The 22,469-nt window shown below is 27.1% G+C and overlaps 1 protein-coding gene across 2 annotated transcripts; it reads right to left on the bottom strand.

The window, feature by feature from the left end:
- Positions 1 to 1,733: 1,733 nt before the first annotated feature.
- Positions 1,734 to 20,873, bottom strand: LOC100197069 (golgin-45). Of its 2 annotated transcripts, XM_065788184.1 has the most exons (9): positions 20,671 to 20,821; positions 18,361 to 18,389; positions 10,676 to 10,857; positions 10,502 to 10,642; positions 7,640 to 7,698; positions 4,928 to 5,068; positions 4,647 to 4,775; positions 2,439 to 2,697; positions 1,734 to 1,920 (listed from the first exon to the last, which is right to left on the bottom strand). In XM_065788184.1, exons 1-9 carry the CDS (start codon positions 20,697 to 20,699, stop codon positions 1,768 to 1,770), a joined length of 1,122 nt encoding a protein of 373 aa, XP_065644256.1. In that variant the 5' UTR covers positions 20,700 to 20,821; the 3' UTR covers positions 1,734 to 1,767. The 2 variants fall into 2 exon arrangements, with proteins under 2 accessions (XP_065644256.1, XP_065644255.1); XM_065788183.1 differs by having other exon boundaries at positions 10,502 to 10,857; positions 20,671 to 20,873.
- Positions 20,874 to 22,469: the final 1,596 nt, after the last annotated feature.

Raw genomic sequence — 22,469 nt, 5'->3', positions numbered from 1 at the left:
AGTAAATATTATCTCTATTATAAGTAAATATTATCAGTGTTTTAAATAAGTTTAGAACTTTACTTTTACAATTAATAACTAATAATAATATTATTTGAAATAATATAAATTATTATTTGTATAAAAAATATTTTGACTCAATTCCTAGAATCAAAACATCTATTTCCTTCTTAACCATTCATAAGTATTTTTGATTCATTTTCTTCCTTTTTTTTTTTCAGTAAAATTTCTTTTTTGATATAAAAGTTTATTTTTTAATAATTTACTGTATAAAACAAATTAAGTTGTTTTAATAATAACAAACATTTTTGTATAAAAAAAATTTTATTTTATTTTTGTCATTTCAAATATTATGCTTATGTTAAATTATTTTTCTATGTTATTAAGCAACTTTACATATGATTCTAACAGATGATTTTAACAGACAACACAGCTTTCTTGCTATTCTTTGCAAATAAAAGTTTTATCAGTGCATTCATTTTAATTAAACACTTTTTTTAAAAACAATTTAAATTGTTCAAATGATTTAAAAAATTTAAACTAAATAAGTATTTCACATGTGACACGCATGTGTAAATACTTAAGTCTAACTAGGATAGGATTTTTATACATATATACATACAAAAAACAGGAAAAAAATCACCCTTTAAAAAGGCTTTTTTTTTACCCTAATAAATGTTCTTTATACTTAGATACTGCTTTCCCAAACCAAAACCCTCAGCCAATATAGTTACTGAAGTTGCTACAGATAGCTATTTCAGTGCAGCATAAAATGTCACAACTGCGTGAGCAGCTAAACCTGCATTTATTAACTTATATATACATATATATATATATATATATATATATATATATATATATATATATATATATATATATATATATATATATATATATATATATATATATATATATGTATATATATATATATACATATATATATATGTATACATATATACATATATATATATATATACATGTATACATATATATACATATGTTCATATATATATATATATATATATATATATATATATATATATATATATATATATATATATATATATATATATATATATATGAATATATGTATATATGTGTATACATGTATATATATATATATATAAGCAAAGAAAACAAAATTTTTGTATAAAAAATTACAAAATGTTTTGTTTTTGAATAAATTTTAAATAAAATAATTATAATATAAATTTTTTTAAATTGCTTAGTTTCATTTGCTTTAAATAAAGACTTTTATTAATGATCAATAAATACTTTCTCAATACTTTTTAAATGTGACAACGCCGGTTTTTCCACTGAGGTCTTCATATGTATATATATATGTATATACATATATTCATATATATATCTATATATATATCTATATATATATATACATATATATATATATATATATATATATATATATATATATATATATATATATATATATATATATATATATATATATATATATATATCTATATATATATATATATATGTATATATATGTATATATATATGTATATATATATATATATATATATTATATATATATATATATATATATATATATATATATATATAAACACACAATCACACACACATACAAATGACAACAAAACAAAACCTATTAGGACATGTTCAGCTACTGTACCTATCTGCAATGGATTAAGACCTTATTATATGATTATTTTAAAAAATATATAAAAAGATTTTGAAACTAAAAAAAGTTTTTAATTTACAAATTTTATTTCTATTTACATTTCACAAATGTATAATTCGGCCCTTGCAACTATTGCAGCAATTATATATAACATGATAGTTTGTTGACAGAAAGTGGCTTATTCGATTGTGTGCTAAATAATCTCTTCTCATTCTAACAAGTTCTTCTGTTTGTATACCAGTATTTGTAACAATCTACAAAAATATAATTTTACAAGAAATCATAAGTATATTATTAAGATAGAGTTCTTTAAGTGTTACAATATGTAAAAAATATATAAAATACCATGTATTAAATGCAATGCATACTTGGTATTATATATATTTTTTACATTGTGTAATATTTTTTATATTGTGTAATATATACAATGTTTAATGTTTAACATAGTGGAAAAAATAAAATATACAACATGAAGTGATTAAAATGTATGTATAGAGTAAATAAAATACAAATCATGTGTTTATTTATCAAGCATACTTAACATTTCATTCATGTATGTATGAAACACTTTATATATGTATGGAGCCTTAAACTATTTTATACCCTTCTGGTGTATTTAAAATTATAAATTATATCCCCTTTCCCAAAATTTATCTCCCTTCTTCCTAGGTAAATCCAATCTCAGTGAGCCATGACAACTGACAATAAAGACAAAAGTATATTATAAATATTAACATTCTTCACAAAAAAGTTATACAATCAATAGTGTTACCTCATGAGCCAATTGTTCAGCTTTTGATAATTCACTTGGCAAAACATAAATTTCTTTCAAATGATTTTTAAAATGTTTAAATAAAATATTTTGTTTTATTTCATTTGGTTTCTCTGCCCAAGACAATTCTTCTATGATTTCTATTAAAGATTCTACAAGGTCATGATTAATGAATGCTGTGTCTACCAATGTTAAACGCATATCGGAATCAAGGGATGCATCTTTACTGTTCAATAATTCCGCAATTTTAATGAGACCTCTAAAAAAAAAATCAAATTTTAAAGTTTGAAAATGTAAGATAAATAATTAAAAAAAAAAAGAACAAAAACCAAATAATAAAAAAATTAAATAACTAATAACTAAAATTAATAAACAAATTATTACAAAACATTAACTTTGAATTGGTTTATAAACAGGCTTTTAAATTGATATATTAATAAGATTATTAAATTAAAAAAAAACTTTTTTTTATTCATTATAGTTTTTTTAAGGTTTTTTTTTTATCTTTATAGTTTATACAGGTTTAGGGCTTCAAAAATCAAAAAATATCAAATATATCAAACATGCTATTTATTAATTTTTATCATACTATTGGTAATATCTTATCATCTTACTATTGGTGATATCATATCATTGCATATTTAAGGATATCATTTCATCATGCGTCAGTAATATCATTTCATAATTTATTGGCGATTCATGCATACCATATGATATCACCAGATTTACTAATGACACTTAAAAAGATTTTTAGATCCTATTGTTTGAGATATTTTATTAAAAAAAGCTTTGAGATGCTATTGTTTGTATTATATATATATATATATATTTATATATATACATATATATATATATATATATATATATATATATATATGTATATATATATATATATATATATATATATATATATATATATATATATATATATATATATATATATATATATATATATATAATACAAACTTCTTCAAAAAGTTTTTTCTATAATCAGTTGACATAAAAAATATTAAAAAATGAGACTAGAAGAAATATTTTTTAATAAAAAAACTGCCTGCCCAAGCCAAAACCCTAAACCCAACTCCTCATACATTTTATCTATTCAAGTCAGTCAATGTATGTACACTCCTCACATACTCTACCTATTTATTTTAATCCCTAAATTAATCAGTCAATAAAACAAAAATAAAAAAACAATAGAATAAAATACACAAAACTAAAAACAAAAACAGTATAAAACATTGAAAACTACTCTATAATTTCAATTATTTAATCAAAAGTATATTGGTGCTTTCACTAATTTGGGTGTGTTTGAGTTTTGGCTATTTGTAATGAGTCCTAATTTACTGTAGTATAGATTAGGCGTAAATCATGGAGTAAAGCAGTATGCAGTAGTGGTGTAGCAGTAGAGCGCTCACTTGAGCAAGAAGTTCCAAGTTTGATCCCCACCACGCCCCTTGCAGTACCACGCTCAACTTATTGCTAACTGCAGCGAGCTTGTTTGTCAAGGTCCGTGTTTTAGAGTTATAGAGTTGATAGAGGGTTGTAACCATAATTAAAGTAGCCTCCTAGACTGTAGTGGCCTTCTCAACCTTGGGGAGGTGAATTAACATTTTAAAAAATAGTTAAAAAAAAGCATATGATATTTTTACATCATGTGGCGATGACACTTATCTGATGTGATAAAATAGTAATTAGTGCTGATCATTATAATAATAGACACAACTCTAAGAAGATGTTTATTACTTAACCATTACAAAAATTACATTAACACATTAGTATTAATGCTTTTTTTTTCCATTCTTACACCTTAGATTGTTTTATGCATTTTATTTTGTAGTCAATATTTTATTTTGTAAGTTTTTGATTGGTGATATGTTGTATATCTCTGTTCATTTTAAGTGTTCATAAAAAGTTTTATTTTTTTATTATTGTAAATATCCGTTTTTATATTGCAATATCCGTCTTATTTTAGTCATTAGAATATTTATAACTCTTCTTTTAATTTTTGTTCAAAAGATAATTCTCCTCTATTCTAATGTACTTCATTTTATCCCTTCATTGCTCATGCGTGACCACTTGGCAAAATTATATGCCAAAGATAATTTGAATTATGTAAGAATTTAAGAAAGACGATTAGATTTAAATAACATAAAAATTAGCGGAAAATGTTTTGATTTATAAAATAATAAAATAATAAAATTTTACATTCTAGTAGCATCGTTCAAAACTCTTATCTTCGAATGCTCCTCCAAAAGACTTTGCAATGCAGTATGGGAATCTCGATACTTATAATATAATGCAGACTTCCATTGGGTTAACTCCTCATTCATAACTCTTAAAAATAACAAAATTGTATAACATATTATATATTTGTATAAAAATAAAAAAATAAACTAAAAAAAGAATTGACATTAAAGTAATGTAAAACAAGTAAAAATAACAAATTTCCAAAAATTTTTAAAAAATAAAATTTTTCAAATAAAAACCTGCTAGCAAGAAATTTACTCCGCCACACATCAACTTGTATATATGCTTGTTGCTTTTCTTCCTGATAGTCTTCTATTAAATTGATCAATCTTTTAAGCTCCAAATCACTTTGTATCCGATTCAAAATCATTTGTTCATACCTAATAAAATAAAAATACAATTATATCATTCATACCATAATTACTTATCATTAATAATAATTAATTTCAAATAATATACTAAGAATTCACAATAATACATATATAATAAATAATAATTTAAATTAATTTATAATAAATGTATAAATAATTTATAATAACTTAATTTAAACAATAATAAACTTTTTTTGCTTTTAACTAAATAATTTATAATACATATTTATTAAAGATTTTTTTTTCATATTTATTATATTTGTGAATTTTTTTAATTCTTCATTGCTTTGGCATGTGAACCATGAAATATCAAATTTTGCTGTATTTAAAGTATAAACTTGAGGATGAGGGAGGGGGAAGGGGATTTGGGGTGTCACCAATCAAAGGAGGGGGAGGAGGCAACTAACTTTTAGTTATTTAATTAACTTTTATTAATTCCCTTTTAAGACCATAACATTGTATATTTGCTGGAAAATCTGGCACACATTTTTGATAGTCACTATCAAAATTCGAATCTTATGGAAAAAGCATGAAAAAATGCAATTAAGATCTAATGGCCTTAACTGCATATATATTAGAAAATGAATCATGTATGTTTCATGTTAGAAATTGAGTGCTTGCACCTTTGTAAGTTGGTTGCCCTCTTCCCCCTTTGATTAGTGCTATCTTAACCCCCCCCCTCCTCACCTTAGTGAGTGTGGGAGAGGGTCCAGACCACATACAGACCACCGATTACCTATAATAAACAAGAATTTAAAGAAATAATCGTTTAATTTTGAAATTAATTTAGATATTTAGATATTAGGTATCTAAATATCTAAATTTACTTAAAGACCTTAATTTGAACCATAATAAAGGTCTCTAGAAAGTTACTGCCCCCTTTATTTGTGCCCTTATCTACTACAAAGACCAGATCAAGGAGAGGACCACCTATATTATCTTTCCTTTTTATTAGGAAATGACTTATAATTAGTTGCACCCTTCACATAGACCAGTTGGCAGATTAAAGGGGCACTGGTTTCTAGTAACACATTCAACCATTGGTAATTGAAAAGTAGAGTTATTCAAAAATGCTGGCATTTTTGGTGTGAAATTGACAAGTTTATAATGTCTGCATTTTCAGATAGTTGAGCCTAATGGTCTTATATGCTGTTAATCATAGATCAAAACAAAGAGTTGAAAAAATTTACAAGCATCTCAAAATGGCTGAAATCGGAATTTTTAGGCGAGTGGACATTTTGTTTTTAGATATATTTGAGCTCTAAACTGCAACAAGGTGCCTATATTTTGCTTATTTATTGCAGACAGTAGTAGCTAATCAGAAAACTTATCTGTAAAGACTTGTGGATGAATAGAATAATGCTACAGTTAGTTTTATTTTGGCATATTTTAGCAATTTTAGGATTTTTTCCAAAGTTAAAGAGGTCATAATTTTTTTCTAATTTAACACAAGTTAATAAAAACCAATTTTTTTAAGGAGAGAACTATCCAGAAAATAGTTCTAGAAAAAATGAGACACTTGTTGAAAAGTGTGAAAAAAATTATACAGCTCTAAAGTAGTCTGTTTTGACCATTTGTAAATCGAGGGGGGCCACTGTGTCATGTTTCTGAACCCTTATATTTGGAAGTCTGAAATTTCAAATTTAACCTATCTACATGATGCATGTAACAATATGTAGAAATCAGGAAAATCAGAGATGGTGACCCACGAAGTTTTCTTCAAATTGGTTGAAATATAATGATTTGACCCACTTAATAATTTTGTTATTATTTTAATTATTATTAATTAATTACAATTATTGTTGTTGTTGTTACTATAGAAAATCAACAATAGAAGAATGTTTAACTGTTAAACATTGTGTTTGGTGCTCTGAAAAAAAGAAGTGTATAACTTTCAAGTTGGTATGCCAAATAAATACGGAGTATGCAGAACTGTGTATGATGGGTAAAAAAATTTTCATTTTTAAATGATTACCATTTTGAAAAATTTTAAAATTTCTTTTAATTTTATTAAGTAAAGATAAAATTATACAAAACTAGCTGTCCGGACCCAGAAAAAGGGTCTTGTTGTTGTCATGCTGTTGTTGTTAAGTCATGTTGTTGTTGTTGAGTCTGTTTCCATACCAACCATTCCTATACTTATTCTTTATATGGTTTCTTCATTTTAATAATTTTTAGTAAACAATAAAAAATATTTGGTTTAAAGTTCTTGGCAATTGTAGGACATTTCTCTTGGTGTTTTATGAAGTTTAAAGTTTTTTTAAGTTTTGATCCTTCCATTAAGAACCCCTCTAAAGATATCTCTTTGATAAATATAAAGTTGTGTCAGATTTTATTTTAAAATAATATCGATAAATTTTTATTGAAAACTCACTTCTTCATGTAAATTATACAATTCTTTTACAGGAAATTTTAAATCAATCTTATAATAATTTATATTATAATTGCATTATATTGTGTAAATTATTATTTTATTTTATTTAAAAAAATTTCTCTAATTATAAAGAATATATTAGAATATATATTTTTACTAAAATTTTATTAACATGTTTATTATAAGCAATGTTTATCATAACACACCTTGCTTCTAAATCATCACCAATTGATGCAACTAAAAGATTCTTCAGTTCATTATTGATCTAAATTATAAAAAAATTTACATTATATTAAAATCAGGGATGCGGAGTCCCAAAAAGGACTCCGAATTTGAAAGTTACAAAAAGATTACTTTATCTTAGTTTTTGGTATCAAGGAGTTCGAAAATTATAAATAAGTTTATGAACTACTAATAGGAAAAAAATTTAAAATTTTAGATTAGAGGAACAATTGCTTTTTGAACCCGGAGTCCTTAGGTATAATTGCGGCAAGGACTCCGGGACTCCAGGACTCTGGGCTTAAAAACAATAAGTTTCAAGTCATTAAATATCATGAACTTTTTTTTCTAGCAGATCATATATCAACAATCATGTTTAGAGCTTCCGGACACTACAGACTTGGAAAAAGTGGAGATATAAAGCCGGAGTCCTTTTGGAACTCCGCATCCCTGATTAAAATATTGAAAAATAACTACAAAAACTAAATATTAACTTTGTTTGGGTAGCCAGTTGGACTGATCTTTTACAGATTTTTAAAGTTACTTACAAACATGCAGTGAAAATATGTATAAAAGTAAAAATATTTTATTCATATAAGTCCTAGTCATAACATTAAACTGGTCCTAATTTGTGATAGCTAACTTTGTGAAGTCAACTTACCCTCAAAAATTGTGATAGCTAACTTTGTGAAGTCAACTTACCCTCAAAATTTGTGATAGCTAACTTTGTGAAGTCAACCCTCAAAGTAAAACCCTTAATAGAATTGTGATTAAGGATAAAAGAAGCTCATGTTAATTATTAAATCATATTATTCATGTTAATTATTAAATCATATTATTCATGTTAATTATTAAATCATATTATTCATGTTAATTATTAAATTGTATTAAAGTAAGGATGGTAATCATAAAGCTAGGATGGGTGGTAATCCTTCTTTTGGTGGTATCAATAAAAATATTCATTCATGATCTGCTAAACAATTTAATGCCAGGAAGAGTAACTAGTTTCACAACCCCAGAATTTCAAGATTGAAAAACATTCACAACCCCAGAATTTCAAGATTGAAAAACTTGTCCTCAGGAAATCTTTAGTAAAAAACAAAGTTACAATCATAACAAGTAAATTAGGCATTTACCTAATTTTCTAATTACCTAAAAGTTCTTTAAAGAACTTTTTATGAAGAAAAATCACCAAGCTAAAACAAATTTATTAGTAAAATCAAAAAAATTTACTAATTAATAAAAAAAAATTATCCTTACTGATGATCCAAAATATGCCAAGAGCTTGCATTAAACATGTTTGTTAAACCTCATGTTTCTAAAGCAAACTCTCTAACTACTGAACAATGGTTGCTTCAAAAAAGATGCATTTAATAGTTGCACTTTATAGTTGAAATAAAAATATCAAATTTTTTTAATTCCTCTTTATTGCTGAACTAAATTTTTTTTTTTACTGTCTAGCATATCTAGTTAGATTTACAAACAAGTCCTGTCATGAAATAAATAAATGACTATTTAACTGAAGATCAAAAACTGGTTAATCATACAACCAAAAGACTGTGAATTCTTTAAAAAGAAGTTATTATGAGTGTTAACTTTAATACAACTATCATGAAATGCTGAATTTGATGGATCAACATAGAACATTAACATAGCAACAGTCTCTTAAAAAACAACTCATTAAGCTCTAAATAGATTTTGAGCCTTTAGATATTTTATAAATTATTTACTTTTTTTTTGTTTTTTACTTGTGGTAGTCTGATAATATTTTCATTCGGTCTCAATTTTGTTTATGCATTATCAGAAAATGGGAATGTAGACTTTTTATTAAGCCGCAAGCACCCTTTATTTTTATTTTTTTATTTTTTGTATTTTGATTGCAAATATTTCATTTGTATTAACAATATTTTTTTAAACAATTTTTAAAACAATTACTTTACTTTGTACCCACTAACAGCACACAAGCACACATACCCACTAACAGCACACAAGCACACATACCCAATAACAGCACACAAGCACACATACCCACTAACTGCACACAAGCACACATACCCACTAACAGCACACATAGTATACATACCCACTAACAGCACACAAGCACACATAATCACCAACAGCACACACAGCACACATACCCACTATCAGCACACAAGCACACATTCCCTTTTATATTTAAATTTTTTACATTTAATTTAAATGTAAAAAATTAAAATTAAAAATATTCAGGATAAGTAAAGGTAATAAAAAGGTATCTGAATAGATATCTGTAAATTAAAAAGTAAATTAAAAAGTAAAATTTAAACTTTATTGCTTAAGCCTGTTCACAAAAAAAAAAAAAACCATGTAGCTGTAAGAAGAGTTAAAACTTTTTAAGTTTGCTACTAATTTTAAACTTTGCAAGTAATTGTGCTTGCTTTTTTAAAGTAGCGTTTAAAACAGTTTTCATTGAAATTTCATGCAAAATCAAATCATTTGGTAAAGCAACAAAGAAAACGCAAAAAAATTTTAAATTAATTCAGTTAAAATGTACAATGTAAACCTCTTTGTGTCTTTAAAGTTGTTTAAAATCAAAAATTTAATAACATAAAAACAGAAAAAAGTTTTTTTAATGTTATTAAATATTAAATTCAAAAACTGTTAGCAGTAATAGTAAAGAGTGATAACAGACAGTTGAAAGTAATAACAGACTTAACAAAATTTACATTTTATCCGTAAACTGGTAAATTACATTTATTAATTTACAGGTAAATTATAAGTAAAATCTTAGCACTAGCAGCCATTTTTAAATTAGGGAAAATTGATTTTATGCATATAGAAATGTTAAAAAATAGTTTAAAAATATTAACTTGTGTTTGGGTTGCCAGCTGATGCGAAACTTTTAATTTTTCATCTATCAATTTTTCATTGTATTCTTGCAAAAATTTTACTTTTGATTGTAAACTTTCCAATAACTCTTGCTCTGGGATATGAGGCCTAGTTGAAGACAGGTACTTTATTAACCCTTCATCAGTTGAAGACAGGTACTTTATTAACTCTTCATCTGGGTTATGAGGTTTAATTGCTTGTTCTTGCTGATTTACTTGAAAATCAGATGGACTATTAAAAAGTTTTATTTTTTCTATATTAGAAAATTCATTTTTTGGTAAAACATTTTTAGATGCCACAGATTCCATGCCATCTCCAGGGAAACGCTCTTTGGTAACTTTAAAAAAAAAATTATATTAGGGTCAAATCATTATATTTCAACCAATGGCCTGTGGTTCACCAACTCTGATTTTCCTGATTTTTATTGTTATGCGCATTATGTAGATAGGTTATTTGGCAACATCTTTAAGATTATTGAGTCCTTCCTTTCCAATCGTAGTATAGAAGTTGTCCTCGATGGACAGCACTCTTCTTCTTATTCTGTAACTTCAGGGGTTACTCAAGATTCAATCCTTGGCCCTATACTCTTTTTAATTTACATTAATGATCTTCCAGACATTCTCACATTTACGTTGTACTTCCAAGTACAACGGTTCAGAAATAAGCCTTAAAAACATGACACAGTGGGCCCCTCTTGATTTACAAATGGTCAAAACAGACTACTTTAGAGCTGTTTAACTTTTATCTCACTTTCAACAAGTGTCTCATGTTTTCTAGAACTATTTTCTGGATAGTTCTCCCTTTAAAAAAGTGGTTTTTATTAACTTGTGTTAAAAGAAAAAAATTATGACCTCTTTAACTTTGGAAAAAATCCTAAAATTGCTAAAATATGCCAAAATGAAACTAACTGTAGCATTTTTCTATTCATCCACAAGTCTTTACAGATAAGTTTTCTGATTAGCTACTACTGTCTGCAATAAATTAGCAAAATATAGGCACCTTGTTGCAGTTTAGAACTCAAATATATCTAAAAACAAAATGTCCGCTTGCCTAAAAATTCCGATTTCAGCCATTTTGAGATGCTTGTAAATTTTTTTTTATCTTATATGCTTTTTATCTTATATGCTTTATAATTATAGATTATGATTAACAGCATATAAGACCATTAGACCCAACTATTTGGAAATGCAAGCATTAAAAACTTGTCAATTTTACACCAAAAATGCCAGCATTTTTAAATAACCCTACTTTTCAATTACCAACGGTTCAATGTGTTACTAGAAACCAGTGCCCCTCTAATCTGCCAACTGGCCCATTGGAAAGATGCAACTAATTACAAGTAATTTCTTAATAAAAAGAAAGATAATGTTGGTGGTCCTCTCCTTGATCTGGTCTTTATAGTAGATAGGGGCACAAATAAAGGGGGCAGTAACTTTTTAGAGACCTTTATTATGGTTCAAATTAAGGTCTCTAAGTTAATATATATATTTAGATACCTAATATCTAAATATCTAAATTAATTTCAAAATGAAACGATTATTTCTTTAAATTCTTGTTTATTATAGGTAATCAGTGTTCTGTATGTGGTCTGGACCCTCTCCCCCACTCACTAAGGTGAGGTGGGGGGGGGGGAGGATTTAAGGTAGCAGTAGCAAGTAATTAATGGTCTAATGGTCTTATATGCTGTTAATCATAGATCAAAACAAAGTGTTAAAAAAATTTACAAGCATCTCAAAATGGCTGAAAATTGGAATTTTTAGGCGAGTGGACATTTTGTTTTTAGATATATTTGAGTTCTAAACGGCAACAAGGTGCCTATATTTTGCTAATTTATTGCAGACAGTAGTAGCTAATCAGAAAACTTATCTGTAAAGACTTGTGGATGAATAGAATAATGCTACAGTTGGTTTCATTTTGGCATATTTTAGCAATTTTAGGATTTTTTCCAAAGTTAAAGAGGTCATAATTTTTTTCTAATTTAACACAAGTTAATAAAAACCACTTTTTTAAGGGGAGAACTATCCAGAAAATAGTTCTAAAAAAAATGAGACACTTGTTAAAAGTGAGAAAAAAGTTATACAGCTCTAAAGTAGTTTATTTGACCATTTATAAATCGAGAGGGGCCACTGTGTCATGTTTTTAAGGCTTATTTCTGAACCGTTGTACTTGGAAATCTGAAATTTCAAATTTAACCTATCTACATGATGCATGTAACAATATGTAGAAATCAGGAAAATCAGAGATGGTGACCCACAGGCCATTGGTTGAAATATAATGGTTTGACCAATTACCAAATATCTTCAAAAATACAAAAACAAATATCATCAATTAGTAAGCAATGTAATATCAACTAGTAAACAATATATATAATACTAATTAATATGCAATTTGATATAAAACTTGATATAATATATAAACATAAAATTTGTTCTCATCTTTTTTAAATTACTTGAATTAACATCTTTAAAAATAATTTGTACTATTGAGTAACTTTTTATCTTTTACTATTTATAAATAAGTATTAGGTTTGCACAATTCAATTAAAAGTCATTTTTTACCCCATTTTGATACCATTTTAAAAAAGCATAGAGATACTACTGCTAACTTATAATAACATTTTTAAAATGATTTAAACTGATAGTATTTTAAACATTTTTGAAAATATAAAATATTATAAACATTTTTAATGGTATAAAATATTATAAACATTTTTTATAGTATAAAATACTATTAGGTTCACCATATGTCCTCTTTTTCCTGGATTTGTCCTCTTTTTTAAGCATAAAATTTTGAAAATGTCAGGACTTTATAGATAATAATATCTAACAGTAAATAAAAATAAACGAGTAAGCCTATTATTTGTTGTATTTGTATTTACAAACAAACAACTTTACTGTGCCTCTTACTGCCTGGTATTCTCTCTTAATTGTTATAAATTAGAATTAAAGTTATTAGTTGATAATAACTTTAATTAACATAACAACATCATTGAAAAAACTTGTTTTATATGATATGGTGATTCCATTTACTGCTGATAACACAAATATAAATGTTGGTGGTTTTAACAGAGCAGATACAGGAAATAACATATTTTCAAGATTACAAAAATCAAAACCAGATTTAATTGGTGTGGGTTGCCCAGCACACATCCTAAACAACTGTTCATCATGGTACTGATAAACTAAATGTTAATGTTGTTAATGTTGAATAGAGACAGTTGTTGTCCCATAGTAGTACACGATGACTTTCACTCATACCTGGTATTACACGGCTAATTCAAATGTTTCCGGCTTTGAAATCATATTTTCTTTCACAATATCAAACTCCAATAATACTCAAAAAAAATTTTAACAATGACTTTAGTGAAATATATTTATGGCAAGTACATTCTCTGATGAATATTTTCCGAGATAATATCCTGAAAATAGAAAAGAAAAGTATTTCTGTCATTGAGGTGCTTGCCACATTAAAATCAGTAATAACTAAATTGAATGACAATTATAAATTGTAATGACAATTGTAAATTAGAACAAAAATTATTGTCAATGACAGTTAGAGGAATGCTCAGAAAATTGAGAGCAGATGGGTATGACATTGAATGTCATACCTTTTGAAATGATATAATAAACATGTATGCTACTTGTCTCAAATATTTAGGGGTAAACAGATTCTATCTGTTGACCAGCCTTGCACCCCTTCTTCATCTATGAGGTTGGCGCAAATGTATTTTTAATACATTGTTTCCAGTTTAGGATGTTGAATGCTGAATCTTCTTGACTCAATGCAAGGGTTTTGCTTGTGTCTCTGTTTTTATGACTAGGCAACTCATTCTATTATATCCTAATGACGGTACAGCTCTAAAACTCAGTTTTATAGTTCTGGCTGGTAGTCAGGTTTCCCGAACTCTGTTATAGCTCTCAGAGAGGCTGATTCCATCAACAGCTGTAAAATATCAAATATTAACAGTGCCATGTTGTGCATAGATGGAGTCCCTGTTTGTACTTTTGGTGTGCATTGCCAAGGCCACAATTGGAGCCCTTTGTTATGGCTTAGGGTTTATTATTAGTAATGATGCAATTGCTTGGGCTATTAAACAGTGTACGGAGTACTATCTATGCTTTGAGCCAAGTTCTTTAACAAATTTAAAAATGAATAAAGTACCAAAAACTATAAAATACAAAGAACCATTGTCATCACCAAATTCTCTAAACCTATCATTCATGCCCTGCGAAGTAACTTTTCTTCTGTTGAGTCTTATCTCTTGCAAAGTTCACCAGACTTACTTGCTCTTTGTGAGACTAATTTGAGTTATTGTGAGACTAATTGAGTGTCTCAGTTTTGTGATCTTAGAGTTGATGATTATCTTGCTTGGCCTGGGCATTTACATTTGTAAGAATTCACCCATTTGTTGGGAAACTAGGTTTGAATCCACAGACTACTTTTTTATGTGCTTTCGTTTAGCACCACTTCACTCTATTGCCTTTCTCTAAGTTCTAAATCGTTCTCCTTCATCTCAAGACTTCACTCTTTTTGATGTTATTTCTGATCAAATTGACCAAGCCCTCTCTCTTTATCCATCATCCAATATTGTTGTTGTCGGTGACTTTAATGCTCATCACACTGAATGGCTTGGCTCAAGTGACGGTGACTCTGCAGGCATTAAAGCCCACAACTTAAGCCTTTCTCAATTCCTAACTCAAATAATCAACTTTCCAATTCATTTTCCAGACAACCCGAATCACTTACTTTCTCTACTCTTGTTTCTGACCCTAGTCAGTGCACAGTTTCTCCACATTCACCCTTAGGTGCTTCTGATCACAGTTTGATCTCTCTAAAACTATTATCTCATTCTTCTTCATCATCTGAATCCCCCTATCATCTTATCTCTTACAACTACCTTATAGCTGACTGGGACTCTTTCCTTGATTTTTTTCATAAGGTAGAACCCTTAGGTAGAAATCTTTTGTCTTTTTGCTGACAAATGTGTTTCTTACATAACTTCTTGGATTCAGACAGGAATGGAATCTTTTATTTCCCCTCAACCAAGTCAAATCTCACTCTTCTTAATGATTTTCCTCTCATTGCACTGCTGCAATTTTCAATCGTAACCATTACTTTCATATCTATCAGCAAAACAACTCTCCAGAAAACAGATGTCTGTTTATTACTGCTAGAAACCATTGTAAAAAAGTTTTGTCTAACATCAAAGTCCACTATTCTCAGGTCATGAAATCTCATATTTCATCACAAAAATTAGGCTCTCGTGAATTCTGGAGAATCTTTAATAGTATCAATAATAAGGGCAAATCTGTAATTCCACCGCTCTTGTATGGTTCAGACTTTGTCACCTCACCTAAAGACAAAGCTGAATTGTTTGCTAAGAATTTTTCATTACTGTCGTCTCTGGATTCCACTAGTTGCGTTTTACCTGATATAGCCGTCAAATAGGTTGATCCATAGCTTGACATTGGTATCACTTCAGTATCTAAAGTGATTTCCTGCTAAGACTCTTCTACAGCTTGCGGCCCGGACAACATACCTGTTATTGTCTTGCAGAAGTGTTCTCCGAAGCATTTATCTAAACTTTCAAAACTATTCAACAAGTGTTTCTCTGAGTCTTGTTTTCCAGCCTGCTGGAAAGCGGCATCTGTTATCCCTATTTTCAAAAATTTTGGAGAGCGATCTGATTTGTCCCACTACCGTCCCATTAGTCTTCTTCCTATAATAAGCAAGGTTTTTGAATTTTTAATTAACAAACACTTAATCATCTTGAATTTAATAACTTACTTTCTGATCATCAATATGGATTTCGATCATCTCCTTCTACAGCTGATTTGCTAACAGATAGTAATAACCGATAGGTTTTATCGTGCATTAGATAAAGGCGGAGAGGTTAAGGCCATCGCTCTTGACATTTCTAAAGCTCTTAATAAAGTTTGGCATGCTGGTCTTCTCCATAAGCTTTCTTCTTATGGTTTATCTGGCAACATCTTTAAGATTATTGAGTCCTTCCTTTCCAATCGTAATATAGAAGTTGTCCTCGATGGACAGCACTCTTCTTCTTATTCTGTAACTTCAGGGGTTACTCAAGATTCAATCCTTGGCCCTATACTCTTTTTAATTTACATTAATGATCTTCCAGACATTCTCACATTTACGTTGGCATTGTTCACTGATGATACTACCATTTATTCTTGTCATGATAAGAAGCCAACACTCTCTGATTGCTTGGAGGGGGCATTGGAACTTGAAAAGGATCTGACTTCTGCTACAGCATGGGGCTCTCAGTTGCAGGTGAACTTTATTTCAGATAAAACTCAATTTTTTTTAGCCAATCATTATTGCAATAATTTATTTCTTCCTATATTTATGAATGGTAATGCACTCAATGAGTCATCTACCCTTAATCTTCTAGGAATAACTCTTCTGATTTTTCTTGGAAACCATATATCAAATCCATTGCAAAATTAGCATCTGCTAAGGTTGCATCTCTTTATTGAGCTCAACACTTTTTTACTCAAATTCTATTCTTCATCTCTACAAATCTCAAATCCAGCTTTGTATGGAATACTGTTGCCATATCTGGTGCCGATCTTCTAATAATGCCCTTTCTCTTTTAGACAAAAGGCGCAAAAATGCATTGTAAACATAGTTAGACCTGCTCTTGCAGCCAACCTCCAACCATTATCACATCGTCATAATGTTGCTTCTCTTTCTCTTTTCTATAAAGACTATAAAGGGCACTGCTCTAAAGAGCTAGTGTCTCTTGTGCCATCTACTACATCCTTTTTCTGTGACTCTTCCTAAGTGCTCTATAAACTCTTATTTATCTAGTTTTTTTTCCTCGAACATCAGTTTTTTGGAATTTGCTTTCTTTATCTTGCTTTTCTGATTCATTTAATTTGCAATCCTTCAAGTAATCTGTCAATCGTTATCTTGCTCTACAATCTTCATCTTTTCTCTTCCAGTAACTTCCAACTCTAATTAGTGGTTGCTTGCAGCCTTGTTGGAAGCAAAGATGCTTAAAAAAAAAAAAAAGATGAATGGAGTGAACAATTAATAAATGACTTTAAATACTTTACTTGGATGCTTCTGATTGAAATACCGAAATGGGAAAGTATTGAAAACAGCTTGAAAATTTCTTAGGTGACAGATTCATTGAAATTGGTGATGTAAAGTGCTTTGATCAATTTAGCAACTTAAAGAAGTTTGTTGAAGTGAAATTAAATGAATCTGGTGATGAAGAACAGTGAATGTCACTGACAGTTATTAATAATTCTTTTTTGCAATAATGACACATAATGCTAATGTGGAAAAATTATTTTCTTTTATGAACATCTAATGGTCAAAAGAAAGAAGTAACTGAGTGGAGTCAGTAAAAGGAATACTTTTAAAGGAGATATAACTTTATAACATATATTTGCAATGGATTTTATGATTCTTTAAAAACAAATGCAATATTACTGACAAGAATTAAAAGTAGTGCAAAATATGGTTTAAAGAAGATGAATGACTTTTCTTATAAATGATCATTTTTATGTTTTCTCAAATACTTTGTATTATTAAATTTTTTTATATTTGATTTAATGTATCGTGTGTCCTCTTTTTTGGGATGGGAGTATGTAAACCCTAAATATTATAAACATTTTTAATAGTATAAAACATTATAAACGTTTTTTGTATTATAAAATATTATAAACATATTTAATAAAATTTATTACAACTATTAAACTACTTTATATCGTTCAAAACAAAATTTTAATTTCGAGAAAATTAAAAAACATATTTATGATAACATGATACATGACAATATAAAAATAAATTAAAATAAAAAACTCACTCTCATCTTGGTTAAGATTTAATGCAAACCTAAATAATAGAATTTTAAAGTAATATTTGGTAATGTTTCTGAATAAATTTCAGATTGCATAAATTTCTGAATAAATTTTAGATTGCTTTCTGTTACAAAAGCTTAATAACAAAACCTGCTAGATAAAAACACGACATTTAAAAATTATATGTTATATGTATATATTGGAAAATGCATTACAAAAATAAACAAAAGTATATTAAATAATAATCAGAACAAAATTATGAAAGATTAAATACAAATATTATGAAGAAATAAAACTATTGCAATTATATTAGTGGTAATTTAAAATATTGAACAATATCAAGCATTAGGTTAATAATATCTAAATTAAAACAAGTAACTTCTTGTCAAAAATATTGACAAAATTTAAAACCATAAAACTAAATAATAATATAGCAATAGTTTGAAATTTATTTGTATTGGTTTATTCAAATTGATCTCCCAAAAACATGATGGAATTTTCCTTATTAAGATTTCTTTGTTTTCTTGTTAGTTATAAAGATTTTATTACAGTAATTTAAAGAACTAGAGTTTAAAAACATTTCATAAAAAATTCTTATTTGTTAGAAGACTATGCTGTTGTTATACATTTTATTAAAGTTTGTTGATATGAATGATTTCATTTGATCATGATCATTTCATCATGATTTCAATGTAAAAAGATTGTTTTTTCGAATTATTGAGTTAATAACTTACTTTATTTTGACTAATAATAATATAGCATTTATTCATATTTTTTTAACAGAGTTTAAAAGATATGAATAAATACTATATTATTATTATAACAAAATCATAGATGGTAAGACTGCAGCCACAAGACCAAGACCGAGGTTACATGTTCCCAGTCTCAAATGATTATTTATAGATTTAAAAAGATATTTTGAAAATAGTTGATTTATATATATAGTTTACAAATCTTATTTGCATTTAAAAAATATTGAAATTTCCAGCTTTGAGTCTGACATTTAACCCATATGTGAACACATTATCAACATCAAATAATGTGCTTGGCAGAACTGATGAAGAAAAATGTGTTAAACAAATTTTACCATTCTAACTTTGTTTTATTTACAAAGCTTTTTTAATTACACATCTTCTCAAGCCTTTGAGGACTAAAATAAAAATTATCAGTCTTATGGCAAAGCCAAGGATTTAGTGGCATCCAGTGAAAATCTTGGAGAATAAAAACTTTCCTATCCAAGATCGTTTATACCTGCCTTGTAACAAAGAATTTTCTTGTTTAAAAATATTTTTAAAAATTTTGAAATTGAAAGTAATTAAACCTTTAAACAGTGTGCTGAACTAATAAATAGATTTAGTATCAATTATATACATAAAAAATAAGGAGCCTAGCTAAGCTAAACTTTAACAGTTAATAAAGGATTTGGATCTAGAGGCAAAACCTGAGATGCCCAGAGCATCTCAGGTTTCGCACAGCAGCAGAGAAACAAGTTGGCCTTGTTTGTCAAGATTTATGTTTTGGAGTTAGAGAGTTGAAAGAGGGGTTTTTTTGACCTACCATTTTAAGTCATTTGAAATCATAATTTTTAACTATAGGTTATTTCACCTCTATTTAAAATTTGGTTATTGTCTCAACTTGATACTTTTGCCTTTTTTTAATCAGAAGCAAAAATTATTACACTCATGAGTATTATATCATCAGCATACACTTCACAACCAATAACTAAATTGTTTGGCAAATTGTTTATATAAGCAATAAACATAAAGAAACCCAAAAAAAACTTATAATTTGTAAAATTTAAGTTAAAATCTGTTACTTTACATTTTTAACAATTTCTGTTCCTCAAAAACAGAAACAATTGAAAATATCTTAGTTAAAAGAACATTGTTTTACTAGGTAATAACTTGGGCACTGGTACTAATTTTTCTTCACTTTTAAAAATTATTAATTAATATTTTAGCCCTTAACTATATCAAAGGTACTCTTTGGTTCAGCATGAAAAGTTTTGATAAAAGTGAGTAACAGAGAAAGGGCAAAATGCATTAACCCAATTTTTTTTAAAAGATAAAAGAAAACTCCAGTATATTAAATCTATTTTAAAAGTGTTTATAGTTGAAAAAAAAAAAAAAAAAAAGCATCATTAAAACTTCTAAGAAGATCATTAAGTTAAAATTTGGCTTAAGATCAAGAGTCTCAAAGCCACTATTTGATATAATAATATTTGATAAATAAGATTTATTATTTCAGCCACTAGTTTGCAGGATAAAAATGATGACTAGTATAAATTAAATATAAATATAAACTTAAATTTTTACCTAGAAATCTTTAATATACTAGGTTCCATAGCTGATTTCAATTTTCTGTATTATACAACAACTTTATATAGAAAGATGTAAAATACCAAAGATTATATAAGTATTTTGTAACATTTTGATGACATTATTTTAACAAGCTACTAAATTTATAACTTTCAATTTCTAATTTTTGTAAGTTTTAATTTCACTATAACAGCTAATTATTAGGAAATCCATAAAAAATAACATGTTGAAATTAACTGCCTAAAATTTTAATTGAGATTAATAGTAACTTTATATATGAAATAATACTTTTTCTTTTGCTCTACAGTTTTACTAATAAAAAAATTAAATAAATAATTCATTTGTATTAATTTAGTGAACAGGTCGGACATAAATTTATTCATAAAATATCTCCAATTTACATCCAACAGGTTGAAACATTTTTCTTAAACTTTTTTTTCACTCTATGACTTTGGTGTTGGTCAAAAATTGAAAATAATTGAGAATTCTCTAAACTACTAAAAATTTTAAGTATGATAAAAAAAAATTAAAAAAAAAATCTTTATTTTTTGGTATGAAAAAAAGGAAATACTTCAAAACCAGATAATTATTGACTTATACTATAAGTCAATAATTCTATAACTTATAGAATAATTTTTTACCTAACAATGTATGTATTTTTAAGATAACTTTCTTATGCTCACAAAATCATAACTGCAACCTTTGATTTCAATATCTTAGACACCTTATTAAATGAATTTTCCCAAAAAGTGATTTTAATTTAAAAAATTAAAGATGATATTTGTTTTCGCCAACTGAATTTACTGCTGTAGAAATCCTACTACGATAAATTTCGTTTTTCAAAAAAAATTGGCAATGATACAAAAGATCACATTACCTGTTAACTAATATTTTAATTACTACAAATGATATTAAAACTAATATTAAAAAGATAAAAAATTGAAATTAGCATTATAAAAATATTCCCAGTATTTAATATAGTCCTTCAAAAATATTACTAATGTCAAAACAAATTATAAAACTTTATTTATATGTTTGTTAATAATAGTTCCAATTAAGTTACTATTTTATTAAATAATTTAGCTTTAGTTTTTGTATTTCAATTTGTTTAATATTTGATCTGCTTTTTTTATTGTTATTGATATTGGTATCCAATATTTGATGTTTACTTTAGAATATTACATGTACCATTTTTATTATTATAATTATGTATTATTAGGAAATGTATGCATATGTATTATTAGGAAATATCCGTCGATTACAACTGCTAAAACTCGATAAGACTTGTAGAAATTTTTTTATATTTCCCAGTGTTTACGTTTCAAAAATATGCTGCATTCCCGGCAGCCGGGCATATAAAAATAAACGGTGAGCAACATTTTTTTTGTTTCAGGTGCCCCATGAAGACCTGACCACCGCGTTAATTTTTGGCCAAAAAACTTTCAGCATGAATTGTTCGCTCGACTATTAAAACTAAATGTCGTGTTAGACTGGAATATTTTTATGTTTGGTTCAGTCTACACTAAAAAAAGCAGTTATGTAATCAAGGATCATGGCTTAATTGGTCAAAAGTTGAATGTTTTAATGTGTTAATATGTTGAAATAGAAATTATATTTTTTGTTCATGGAAGAATATATTTATTTTTACACATTCTTCGTATTATTATTTTAATAAATAAGTCTACAAAAAAATGCTCGATAAACCACTGTTACCTCTTCTATACACACAGTTTTACATTTGAAATTGATACTTGCATTAATATCTTTCTTTTTAGCTAGAGATTTTGAAAATTAAG

Source organism: Hydra vulgaris, chromosome 01, assembly GCF_038396675.1.
Source record: "Hydra vulgaris chromosome 01, alternate assembly HydraT2T_AEP".
Lineage (NCBI taxonomy): Eukaryota > Metazoa > Cnidaria > Hydrozoa > Anthoathecata > Hydridae > Hydra > Hydra vulgaris.
This window is presented reverse-complemented; position numbering and strand designations above follow the sequence as displayed.